At 38.8% G+C, this 13,275-nt stretch overlaps 1 protein-coding gene across 2 annotated transcripts; it reads right to left on the bottom strand.

Annotated features, from left to right (window-relative positions):
* Positions 1–1,123: 1,123 nt before the first annotated feature.
* On the bottom strand, positions 1,124–13,250 carry GPATCH11 (G-patch domain containing 11). Of its 2 annotated transcripts, XM_019647824.1 has the most exons (10): positions 13,099–13,250; positions 10,197–10,374; positions 9,657–9,728; positions 8,718–8,944; positions 7,859–7,900; positions 7,096–7,216; positions 6,874–6,964; positions 5,878–6,006; positions 4,868–4,949; positions 1,124–4,134 (listed from the first exon to the last, which is right to left on the bottom strand). In XM_019647824.1, exons 3-10 carry the CDS (start codon positions 9,713–9,715, stop codon positions 4,079–4,081), a joined length of 807 nt encoding a protein of 268 aa, XP_019503369.1. In that variant the 5' UTR covers positions 9,716–9,728; positions 10,197–10,374; positions 13,099–13,250; the 3' UTR covers positions 1,124–4,078. The 2 variants fall into 2 exon arrangements, with proteins under 2 accessions (XP_019503369.1, XP_019503368.1); XM_019647823.1 differs by lacking the exon at positions 10,197–10,374.
* Between the last annotated feature and the right edge of the window lie 25 nt (positions 13,251–13,275).

The following is a 13,275-nucleotide window of genomic DNA, read 5'->3' as shown; positions in this document are numbered from 1 at the left end:
GAGGAGTTGGCAACTAACTGGATGTGCAGATTCAGGAAGGGGTAAACATCAGGTATTGCTTCCAGTTTTGTGTGAAGGTGAGTGGCAGGAATATGATGCCATTAAAGGAAATACAGGAAATAACGGGCCTCCCATCAAATTAACACCACCACGGAGCACACATATTTGAGAGAGATTTTGTTTCACACTTTTACCTATCACACAGTTCTTAGAATTTAAGCTAATAGTAGGACCACCATGCATCTTTCAAAATGGTGAGGTGGGAGGTAAAATGTGGGATCTCATTTGGAGATGCTGACTTTTGGGTGGTGCCAGGATATTCAGGTGAAGATGGAGAGCGTCACAAGCGGGATGGGAACTAAGGAGAAGGGATGTGTATGTTATCTGGAAGTAACCTGATACTTCACTTTGAATTCAAGAGATTGCCAAGGGAGATATACAGAGGAAACAGCGCTGAGGAACAAAGCATGGCAGACCTCTCCATTTAAATATTCAGTCTTCCTATTTGATACTAATCCAGTCCTTAAGGTCTGTGATTCTGAATCTGTGACTATGGCTTATGCCAATCCTACATTCCCTCAGAATGGTCTCAGATGAAGGGACTACACTTGATAGCTGTACAGCGGCCCCACTATTGGCTTAAACTCCAGTTAACTAAAAACAGTGTAATAGGTAAAACTGTAAGGCACATAAAATCTCTCTCAAATATTTCTCTGGCTCTTTAGGGGTTAATTTGATTGAGACCTGTATTAGTTTCCTATGGATGCTTTAACAAATGACCATACACACTTGGTGGCTTAAAACAACATATATTATTTCTCTTACAGTTTTGCAGGCCAGAAGTCTGACATGAGTTTCCCTAGGTTAAGGTCAAGGTGTTGGCAGGGCTGAGCTCCTCTGGAGGCCCCCATTCCACGACACACATTCACTCCTGCCTGCATAATCCACACTGGTTGGCTCAGTGTTACCTGAATAGGCTGTGGCACTTGATGGCTCTCTGCTATGGATTCTACCTAAAATTCCCTTCAACTTTTATTGAGGAGCAGCTTCAGTGAGAGATAATTCACATACCATATATTCCACCCATTTAAAGTATATAATTCAATGGTGGTTAGTATATTTAGTGTTGTGCAACCATCACCACGATCAATTTAAAAACATTTTTGTCACCTCAAAAAGATGCCCCAAGCCCATTAGCGGTCATTCCTCATCTTCCACCAATTCTCGGCAATTGCTCACCTATTTTATATCCCTATAGATCTGCCTGTTCTGGACATTTCATTTAAATGGAATCGTACAACATGTGGTCTTTTTCACTTGGTGTAACGTTTCTAAGGTTCACCCATGTTGTAGCATGGACCAGTACTCCATTCCTTTCGTTGCCAAATAATTTTCAATTATATGGCTACATGAGACTTTATTTAATCATTAGTTGATGGACATTTGGGTTGTTTCCTCTTTCCTGCTATTATGAACAATGCTGCTATGAATATTCGTATACAGGTTTTATGTGGACATGTTTCCATTTCTCCTGGGTATATACCTAAGAGGGAAAATGATGGGTCATGTTGTAACTCCTTCCTCCTTATTTTGCATATCAAAGTTATGTCCGGAACCCAAATTCAGTGTTACTTCCAGTGTTCCTCCATCACCCACTTAGAAGGAAACTTATCCCTCATACTCGCATTGTTCGGTTACCTCAGTATTGTGCTTTCCAGTTTGCCTTGAAGCTCTGTTATTCCAACATGGCTGTCAACCTCATACTGTGACTATCTGGAAAGCAGGGACAGGCACTCCTTTCTGTATACCCCAAGGTAGCGAGTACACTGCCCTGCTTACAGAAGGAGCTCTGTGAATACTTCTGAATTGATAGTGAATATAAGTATTGATGTCATATTCTCAATCTTACAAAATGTACCTGGTACTAAATAATGTTCACTTTAAAATTTCAACAATTAAATGTTTGGAAAATGACAAAGTATGTAAGGTGAATCAATTTGGTACATTGAAGTCTTTGAATTTTTGAAGCTCCAGTATTTTGGATTTATAAGGAAAATGAAACATTTTAGAAATGCTAGGTGGGACTTTGAAAATAAACATAACACAATATAAACAAAAGTAAATGATGTAACATGTTAAGATTTATGTTTCAAATTTCACATAAATGTTCTAAAGCAAATTAAAACAAATTCAATGTTCTGCTTCTTTTGGTTTTCATTATTGTCTAGTAATGAAGTCAGAAAAGGCCTATGTGAATAAAAATTTTTTTACTCATATTGAAAGCCTTTATTTTTAACTACTGATGGATAAGAATGGAGGGATGTCTCCCACTTTCCAAGGTAGGTGTAGTTCTAGCCGTTGGCCTGGAAATGCAGACCACAACTCGGGGGGAATCATGGGCTCCATCAAGGTCATTACCATTCTCAGCATAATTGTTCATAAACATACTCAAAATATTGTAGGCCACTGGGAACGTGGTGGGTTGTCTCCAGAGTCAGTAAGAGGAGAAAAGGAAGGCAACTCCAGACTCCATTTCATGTGAAACCATCCACATGGCTTTGGAACTGACCGAAGGAATGTCGGTATGTTGGCTGAAATGACAGGAAACGATCAGACCGTAGTTCCAAGGGAAAGATGTTCTCCTTTGTTTTCACTATTAATATCATTTTATTATTTTTTAAATGAAACAATATTAAACAGTATTATCCAACTATATAAGCCCCAATATTTTATATATATATTTATGGTCACAAAAATAATGATTCATTTTCTAGATGAAGAACTGAGGCCCAGAAGTTAACTAGGTTAGTGGTTTGCAAGTTCTGCTGCATCTTAGAATCAAGGCCACAGTGACCAATTACATCAGAATCTCTAGGGGTGGGACCCTTGTATTATCATTTTTTAAACTCCCCAAGTTAAACTAAAAAACAAGTGAATTAGGTCATATTAGGTCAGAGGCTAACTAGTGCTAGTGGAGGTTAGCTATTGCCACGTTCTCATGTATGCTGTTTCTAATAAAAGGAAGAGGTTGATCTCTTGCTCAGTGCTACTGAAAGGTGAGATGTAAAACTGTACAGTGAGGTCGTAAGCCTATTCCAAGCACAGTAATGCTCTATATTATACCTACAGCACTAGTTCCCATCCACAGGTGCTTATCAGACTTACTAGAAATTTAAAATAAATAGATATCCAGAAAATATCCTAGATTAGCTGAATCAAAATCATTAGGGTAGGCACCTGAGCTTGTGAACTTTTTTTAAAAAGTTCATGATTTTGATGCTCAGCCTTGGATCGAGCTCCCTAGAAGTGTGCCACAGTATGTCTTTAACCAAATGGTTAAATTACATGGAAGCAGATTTCAGCTTAAGACAGAAAAAGAACTTTAAAATCACTTAGAGCTACACAGCAATGGAATGGTCTGTTTTAAAGCAGTGAGCTCTGAGAAGTGTGCGAACAAGCTCTGTGAACCCTCATTCATTCCCGCTCAACAGAGAAGTTTCTTATCTGATGAGTGATGTTGGGAGAAGGAAGCTAGCATGTACCGCCCAGCCCCTGGTGGATTCTCTGACCGTGAAAGCTAACTCGTCTCAGAAAGCAAAGATGAGCTGTGTCCCCTACAGGGCAGAGGTGTGCAGTTCTCTGCAACCAGGGAGACATATTAGGGAGTCTGACTGGAGAACAAGTCAGCTTTGCTCTCTATTTCAGCTTCATTGACAATAGAGCTGATATTTTGATCTCTCTCTCTGATTCCCATGTCTTATTTCTCAATTTCTTCCAAAGTGAAGAGGGGGATAAGGGAGTTACCTATGGTGTCCTTAAACATCATGAGCATCACAATAGAGTCATAAATTGTAATGGCCCACCTCTATAATACTTGTATTCTGAAATAGAATTCCATCATTTTTTTTTACATCAGTGAACAATTATATTCTAAAGTACAAAGTACAAAAAGAACAAAACATACAAAGGCTCTTTTTCTTTACTGACATCAAAAATCTGGGAATTCTAACTGCTCAAGTGTCTATCTTTGGGTGGGAACAATAGCATTGTCCACGTTTTTACTTTATTGAGAATAATCTTAGTCATGATCTGCAGAAGTTGGTCCTGGGCAATTGGAAGACAGGTCTTCTTTATCTGTAAGTTATGTGAGGAAAAGAAAAGATTAATACAATTTGAATAGTAAACTATTCTAGCAAATTATTTCAACCTAACATGGATTTTGTAGCTGTGTTTGCTACTTACTCTGCTAAACAAACCAGGAAAAGATAATAACAACAATAACCAAATATTCTTCAGTCTTAAGTACAAAGTCCTTAAATTTAAGTTAATAAAGCCAACATGGGAAAATGTGTGAGGAGGAAAGTATTTGGTTCCAAAAGACATATGGTAAGTTTTAAACCATTTCTTTTCTTATAATTAAAAAACAAACCAAAAAAAACTGAATGAATTTTTACATGCTGATTTTTATGGTTCAGGGACAATAGTCAATCTAACTATATAAAAATTAGTTCTAAAAATTTAATATATCTTTTAAATTAAATATCTGTAGCTGGAGAAAGAATATTTAAAAATAAAGCATAAAAAAACTCATCATCCTTAAGGGATTCAAAATTCTCTTTTGAAATAAAAGACTGAAAAATTCCCTTCTACACATTCCGTTTCTGAAAAGTTAAAAAATACCTTTAATAAGGCCTCAATTATTTCCATATTCACTATTTTTTTAAGACCTTGATTCCACATTACCATTTGAATGGAATAAGAAATTTCCATTGTCTATGGGAAAGGTGACTTTTATAAAAAAATTAAAGTTAAAATCAAAGAGCATTTGTATTCAATATTTCAAAAAATGTTTCCAGTATTTTCTTACCTTCATAGGCTGTTCCACACCAAATACAATACAGGTGTTCTTCTCTTAAATAACTAGTCAGTATTTGTAACTTGTCCAGGACCTAGATACAGGACACAAGCACATTAATGGTTCACAATGAATAAAATCTTGCTTTTCTGAATTAGCCATGCTGAATTAGCCAAGGCCATAAACCTTCTGCTACTGACTCTCAACCAGTTAGGACAGGGGTCAAAGGCAGAATATATTAGAACATGTTCCCGTTTGCCAGGCACCCTGGTATTTTCATAAGTCTGCCAGACACCACAGAGACCACCTGTTAACATTCAGAAAGTAGATTTCGACTAGCTCTGTTAGGATCAGGATCCTTTAAAGACCACTTCCAGTTTCAAAGAATCTACCTCCCCCAGTGGAATGACGGTGAACGTTACCTCCCTTTGCCATTAAAGTTCTGACCAATGGTCTCCCAGTTAAGTGCAACATAGGTTTTTCAAACTGTGAATGTTTCCTACAAAACTCTTATACACAAGTAACCACAGAAATGTGTATTCCTTTCTTGAATAATGTCCATTTCCTTTGAATTTTGTTTGTGTTTGCTTTGTTTTGTTTATGGGATGGGAGAGAGAGGTACTCATTACAATCACTTCCACAAGCTTAATAGGAAACACGGTAGAAATGAAAATAATTTTATATTTGCAGCTAATCCATCAAGCTGAGGTGAGAGGGTAAACTGAAGCTAAAGGGAAAAATTATATGAAGTTTTGATTTGGGATAAATAAAAAAGAAAACCTATAATGCAGTGGTTCTCAACTAGGGGTGATTTTTTTCCCCCTCAGATGACATTTAGCAAAGTCTGGAGACAGTTTTGGATGTCACAAAGGGGAAGTGCAACTGGCATCTGCTGGGTGGAGGCCAGGGGGGCTGCCAGGTATCTTACAATGCACAGAATGGCACTGCACTAGTCACCCAGCTCACATGTTAGTAGTGCCAAGGCTGAGACACCCTGCTCAAGGAACTGGGCCATCACATACACTTAAATCTTCACTCTTATATTCATCTTCATCTTGTTCTTTTTCTTCCTCTTCCTCTTCCTCTTCTTCTTCTTCTGTCTCTTCTTCAGGACTCAACCAGTACCAGGCCTCCCTGGGAACCTGAATATTCTGAAAATATGGAATAATTCCCAATTAAACATAGCACACATAAGACTACCACAAGAATGTTCATCAACATAAATTCATTCTTCCAACTAAATATTTACTGAGTGTTCCTTCAAGACTAAGGAACTCTACTATGAACTCTGGGGATGCAAAACCCAATTAGAATATTGTCTCCAAGTTGCTGACAGTCTATTAGGGAAAATAAGTACAGGCATAAAGAACTTAATGGGTATAATACAATACACATAAGCTAGGAAATCTTAAGTGTCATGACATACATTCAAAATAAAGTGCTGTGGAAATATAGAAAAATAAGAGATTGCTTCCAGCAGTCTATTTATGTATGAGGGAAATTTAATGAACTTGGTTGAGACTTTAAATGAAGTCATTTTACTTTGAACCATCACAATAAAAAATAAAAGCAAAATAAAAATAAAAGCAAAGACATAATTTTAAAAATCATTCAAGTCTGAAATAGATAGTATTCCACCATGACCTTACTAGTAAAGGACATGAGGTACTGAATATGTACCGAGAATAGGCTATTCTAGTTGATCAAATATTCCGGTGAATAGAATTTCCACACATAGTGGCTCTGAGTAACCAATATTCAAATAAGCGGAGAACAATTTAATGTAAAAATGTTATTTAACCCTTACTGGATAATTCAGACTACTCAGCTTCCTGCAGTGAACAAGTCATTATCAGTTATTACAGGTCAGTAGTACACGCTAAAAGAAAGCTTTAAAGGATAGAAGGCTGAATACACCAGGCTTGGAGTGTTTTGTTTTTTAAAATATAAATACATAGCAAATCATACTGGGTGCCAAAGCACTTTGCTACCAAACGGAAAGCAGGTAAGAGGCTTGCCTTCTGAGTATCCAGTTGTTGACAGGCTCGCTGGCTTCTTCTAAGGTCGCCTTCTAGTTTCATTTCATCTTGCTTATTTTTAAGTCGCATTCTAAATGAAAGAAAAAAGATAGCGCATTGAAGGTCTGTACTCTCTTTAACCATTTTATATGCCAAATGCCAGTAAACATATCACAATGGAGAAAAGATAAAACCCAAAGCAGCTCAGATACAAAGTTTTACCGAAACTGTTCTGCAGCTCTTTCTTCAGTTTGGTTTTTCATGTGAACCTTCCTTCTGTAGCTTTCTAATTTTTCCTCTGCTTTCCGCTTTAATAATGCCTCATGACCAATGCCACTTTTCCCTGTCCGAACAGACAACTCGGATGAGAAACTTACTAGCTTTATACTTCAAAACATGACAATTTAAATATTTACCAATTAAATGCAATTCTAATTTCAGTACAATCACTCAAAATCACTTGACAAGAATGACAGAAGAAAACATTAGAGACTTTTTTTTTAAACCCAAACAAAATTTGAGGTCATTAGTCTGATCTAATAAGATAGTAATACTATACAATTTTTTTTAATTTGGAAAACAATACCAACTGTCACACTTTCATATAAATATGATGAACAAATAAAATATATATTTTTCTCTTTAATTCATCCAAGATATAGAGAAAAAAACATCTAATGGATAAATCTGTCTCAGAATACTTTTAGGACATTTCAATTGACAAAAATACCTTTGCGTTTTTATATGGTTACAACAATTTCCCCCCATATTTTTATGATCTAAATTTTATCTTATACTCACTAAAACTTATTTTTGTTTTCAGTTTAAAAGGTTTAGAAGTTTAACTAAGAAACATTTTACTGAGGGCTTCCTATCATAAGAACTGTAACAGCACCATCATAAAAAATGTATTTATTAAGCAAATATATGTGCTAGATCTAAGCATAAGTTATTATTATTGATAAATAGCTCTAAAAATAGATACCTGTTTTGACATTGAGGGGAATTGGTTCAACAATACCATCTCCTAAAAAAAAGAGAACAAAACACAAACTACTTTAGAAATTCTTCCTCAAACTACAGGTAAGCACAGTATGCAACTTTACAATGTTCCATACATACCGGTTCCTGTTTCAATAATATTCAAACTGAAATCTGAACATCAATCAATACTCTAATCAACTATCTCCTTTTGAATACCTGGTTCCCAATAAGGCTGCCCCACAGTATATCCCCTGAAGGTAGGGTTTTAAGAAGTGGAAAACTGATATTATATGTCCAAGAGGGTGACAGCCTTGCTAGGTGAAGATCAAATCAATTACAATAAAGGAGAGAAGAAAAGAAAAACAGCTTACAGAAGCTACTATAAATATATGGCCTCTATATCTTAATAAACAGTCTCACTTCCTTAAATAGAGAGGTGAGAATGGAGCTTCTCTAACTGGCTGGTCACTCGGGCAGCTGTCACAGGCACACTGCAAACAGGGCAGAGGCCAGACATCATCTTTAACGTTGCTTTATTATCCTTTGGTCATTGTACTTCCCAACTCTTCTCTTGTCACCATTCTTAGCTGCAGCCTCCATTGTAAACTTCATCCATCCTAGCTGTTAATGCCTTCAAGGCTGAGCTGGGCTGATAAGCAGCTATTGATGACACACAGTTGTCTAAAGCGGATGTGGGAAAATGAAAGTTCTCTATAACGTTTGTGAGCACATGAGAGACTGAGAAGCTTAAGCTCTTTTCATTTCTGTGTAGATGGATAAAGACTAAAGAGCCATCTCTGGTACACACTGATAAATCACCATGAGGTGGTCAGGAACACCTGTTTCCAGATGTGACTTACCACTCTTGCCAAGGGCCTGGCCACTTTTATAGCCCATCTTCTGGAGCAGAGCAAACCCTTTGTTTTCACAGCCTAGTGCGTTCTTCAACCCAATGTCACGTCTTTCTTGTTCTTCTTCCTTTAAACTCTTCTGCCTATTTTTCAAATTAGCTTCCTGCTGCTTTTCTTCTTTTCGGCGGGCTTCTCGAATTTGCCTCAACATTGGCAATCCTGGTCTGATATCTTCTCTGAAGAATAAGGGGAAGGGTTATTTTAGGTGAGGACGTGAAGTTTTCTCATGACTTTGATACTTACTTGACACTACCAAGTTTTCCAGTGCTACCTCCCTGATCACTTTTTTTTTTTTTTTTTTTTTTTTTTNCCATCCCGCCACCTGTTGGCAGCTCCGCGGCTGCTCAGCTCGGGCTGACCCGAACCACTGTTGCTCAGAGCTCAAACTCTTGAGCGAGCTCTTAATCAACTGAGCCACTCGGCCGGCCCCCTGATCACTTTTGTTATCATCAATATTAGAAAGTTAAAAGTGACTTCCGAGAATAGCTGTTTTAGTAAAAGTGATGAAGGCTGTTGCCAGATTGTAGGAAACTAAAGAGAGTACAGAGTTGAAGAAATTACAAATAGTAAGTTCAGGCTAAATTTCTAGGCAGTTGGCAATAATAAAGAACAAAGGTGAACAGTAGCTAGAAGAGACAATAAGATAAAATAAAGAAAAAGGGTAAATTTCTTTGGAAAAAGGTAATAAAAACAATCTAGGGCAGAAGTAAAATGCTTAGCATTAGAAAAAAAAATGCTCCTAGTATCTTTGTATGGGCACGTAGACAGTGTTTCCATAAAGCAATACGACTAACTTTCGAACCTCACATTTACAATTAGTGTCATTGCTTAAGAGTCTACATTAATGTCGAGTACATATCATTACAAGAAATGCACACATTTACTTACTGGACATTAATGAAGGAATCAGACATATAGTCCTCTTCTTCTGCCATGTTCAATTTCATATGACAAAAGTATCTACAAATCAAACAGGATAAAGTAACAATTACTATTTTTTTAGTTTACCAAAATGGAAATAAACTTTCTGTATCCCCAGCTGTGACCTTTCTCCAGAGCTCTACTCCACATTCAAGTGCCCTTCTGACATTTTTCTGTGAGGAGCTCTCAAACCCAACAACCCAAACAACTGGTTCTCTTGCACTCCAAACTCCTTCATCCCCTATATTTCCCAATTAATGTCACTGCTAGCTACCCATTCCTGACCTCTTAAAAACCTCTGTCACTTTTTCCTCTATAATATTCCTCATAGGCATTTTTGCCTATAGTGGTGACCACTGCTTTAGTTCAGGCATTTCTTTCTCACCCATACTGTTACAACTGCCTCCCAATTGGCCTCATTGCCTTTGGCTTCTCCTCTTCTAATCCATCCTCTACACCCTCTCCGGAGTGCTTTTTTAAAAACACAGGTCAGGTCATATTACTTACCTGTTTCAAACCCTTCAATAAACTGGACCCCGTAGGCAGTGGAGAACCAGTTACTTTAACACTGTAGCGGGAGTCCTTCATCATCTGACCACTGACCCTCCTTTACGATCATTATTCAAGTCGCATGGGGTTCTCCTTGCTCTCTGCACATACCACAGGCACTGCCTTCCTCCTAGGCCTAGATAAGAACCTTCATAAGAACCTGCCCTGACCACGCCAGGCCTCTCTCTACAGCACTTTATATTCAAGCTGCTCATCTGGGACTTGATGCAGTTCAAATCCTCACTTACATGAAGACATTCTTGAGAGCTTCCATCCAAAATAGCTAAAATCATGTAATTGTTGGTCCATACAGGGTTAAAATAATTACCTAGAAAAGTGCATTTCAAATTCATGGTGTATATGAATTGCCCCACAACCTTCTTAAAAGCCTGATTCTGAGCTGGAGCCTGAGTTAGGCATTTCTAACAGGCTCCCGGGTGATGTTAATGCTTCCCTTTGGTAACCCAGCCCTCCATGTGGTTCTAGTGGAGGATGGCAGTCTCAGTGCTCCATACTCCCTAGGGCACAAGACGGCCAATTATGGTACCTTATGTTCCCACAGCAGGGGTGGTGGGGATGACCCAACCAGGGCAAAGAAGAATTTCTTTCCTTACATGATATAAATATATGAATTGTGGGGAAAGAAACTCTTTTCACTGGGGTTTCTGAACTGGAAGTAGGTAAAGCTGGGCTGTGGAAAGCCATCTTCTTGACCATATGAAGAGATCTTGCTCTGCAGAATGAAGCCAGACAGAGAAAATGGACAAAGGTCCAAAAGCAATGAGTCTCCAACCCTTGTTCCTAAGACCCTGATTCCTTAGCTCTTTCTTTGATGAGCTGTAATCTAGAAGAATGCTGTAATCTAGCATTCTTCCCAGCTATATGGGCTAATACATTTCTTCATTAATTAAGCTCGTTTGAGTAGGGATTCTGTCAACTGCAGCTGAGAGTCTAAACAATTACACTGGATGAAAAAGGTACTATTGTACTAGTTTTTAGTATTTTTCATGTATATCATCCCAACTAGGCTGTAAACCACAAAGACAAGTCCCCTATATCCCCGCTGCCTACCACTGTCACAGACATAAATTCTTAATGCTTAGCAATTATTAGAAAGTTTTTAATAATTTTGTCATGACATTTTTTACTGTCATCATATCTTATATTTTTAAATACCCTGATGTACATATATCATCTACTGAAAACCACATAAATTGTACAGCTTAATGAAGTATTGTGAGGCAAATACTCTTGTAACCATGTGGTAGCCTCCAAGATGGCCCCCAATGGTTCCTGCTTCTTGGTTTTCAATGTCCTTGTGTAGTCTCCTTCCTTCCACAGTAAACAGGACTAAGCTGTGTAATCAACAGAATATTGTGGAAATGATGGAGTATGACTTGTTGGTCATAAAAGACACTACATACAGCTCTTAGTTAGATCACTCTAATGCTGAAGTTAGATTATTCACTCTGAGGAAGTCAGCTGTCATGTAGGGAGGACATGCATCTCTATGGAGAGGTCCACATGGGAGGAACTGAGACCTCCTGTCCACAACCAGCACAAGTTGGGGAGCTACATGAGTGAGCTACCTTGGACATGGATCCTCTAGCATCGGTCAAGACTTCAAATCACTCAGCCTGGGCTGGCTTCTTCACAAGAGCTTCTTAAGAAAGTCTGAGCTATGCTAAACCAGTAACAAATTCCTGACCCACAGAAACTGTGAGGTAATAAATGATTATAGGTATTTGAGCTGTTAAATTTTGGAGTAATTTGTTGCACAGCAAAAGATAATACAAACCATCATCCATATCAGAAGTTAGACCTTGTTAGCTACCCCAGGAGCCTTCCAATCCCACCCCTTCTAATCCTACCCCCATTTGTTTATAGTTTCATCATCCACATGTACATCCTTAAACATTACAGTTTAGTTTTGCCTATTTTTCTTTTTATTATAATATAATACATTTAAAGTGTGGAAGATTATATACAGCATTTGTGGTAATTCACCCACTGTCTCTAAACCTCAGATTCTTCATTTAATTATCATTAACAATTCTACAAGGTAAGAACATAGTCCCGCTTTCTAGCTTGAGTAATTAAGGCTCAGTATGGCTAAATGACTTGCTCAGCACCACGAAGAATCTAGGTCTCAAGGCCCTTCCTTGCTACTGCAAAGAGGATTAGGTTATCTTTAAGTGAACCACTGCAAAGCGCTAGGCAGATCTGCATGGGGGTTACAGATTCTTTTTAAAGCTCCCTTTTTATGGGTACAACATACTTTAGCATCATCCACTCCCATCAACCATAGGATAAATTTCACAAGGCGATAATCCAGGCAGAGATGACGGTGGTTTGTGGACCACAATGACAGCAGTGCAAGCGGTAAGGGGTCGCATGCCAGGTACATTTTGAAGATAGAGCTAACAAGATTTGCTAATGGATTGGAGGTGATGTCAAGGATTATTCCACGGCTTTTGGTCCAAACACCCGGTACAAGGGAGTTACCAGTTTTTGAGAGGCGTTAGACCGTAGTAGCTGGTTTTGCTTTGTTTTGTGGCAGAGGGCAGGGCGTTGGCAACAAGAGTGCTGCTTTAGACACATCGGGAATCCCACTACACATCCTAGTGGATGGGCGAAGTAGTTAGACTTACAGCAGAAAGGTGACAAGAAACGCCTCAGTCTCAAACACTCCCCTCAGGGACCGCTGATCCCTACCCTCTCGCGACCCTCCCGGCTGCAAGCTTCCCACAGACGAGACCACCCACAGGTGGGAATGTGGGTGATGGTGTGATGGGGTAGTCACAACCAGCACACAGATCGCCGCCCTTGATCATCCCAAACGGCGTCTCCCGCGCCTTACCTGGCAGCTGTGCTTTCCCGGGGCCCGCTAGCGAACGTGCGCGCAGCGTAGACGTTCCCCACCAGCTCAGGACTTCTGGGCCTCGGCCCTAACCCGAGTTTCGTTGAGCAGAATCAATTGGAAACCTGTGGCAGGCGGGGCTAGGAGGACAACGTGAGTACGCTTGCGCTTGACCAC

This window comes from Hipposideros armiger, unplaced genomic scaffold (genome assembly GCF_001890085.2).
Source record: "Hipposideros armiger isolate ML-2016 unplaced genomic scaffold, ASM189008v1 scaffold_116, whole genome shotgun sequence".
Classification (NCBI taxonomy): Eukaryota; Metazoa; Chordata; class Mammalia; order Chiroptera; family Hipposideridae; genus Hipposideros; species Hipposideros armiger.
Note: the sequence above shows the minus strand (reverse complement) of the source record. Positions and strands in the feature narration are given on the sequence as shown.

Coding starts and splice junctions, on each gene's coding strand:
- GPATCH11 (XM_019647824.1), bottom strand. CDS start 9,715: ATGAAATTGAACATGGCAGAAGAAGAGGACTATATGTCTGATTCCTTC. Junction 6,965..7,095: donor AGAGCTGCAGAACAGTTTCG/GTAAAACTTTGT, acceptor TCTTTCATTTAG/AATGCGACTTAAAAATAAGC. Junction 4,135..4,867: donor GTGTGGAACAGCCTATGAAG/GTAAGAAAATAC, acceptor CATAACTTACAG/ATAAAGAAGACCTGTCTTCC.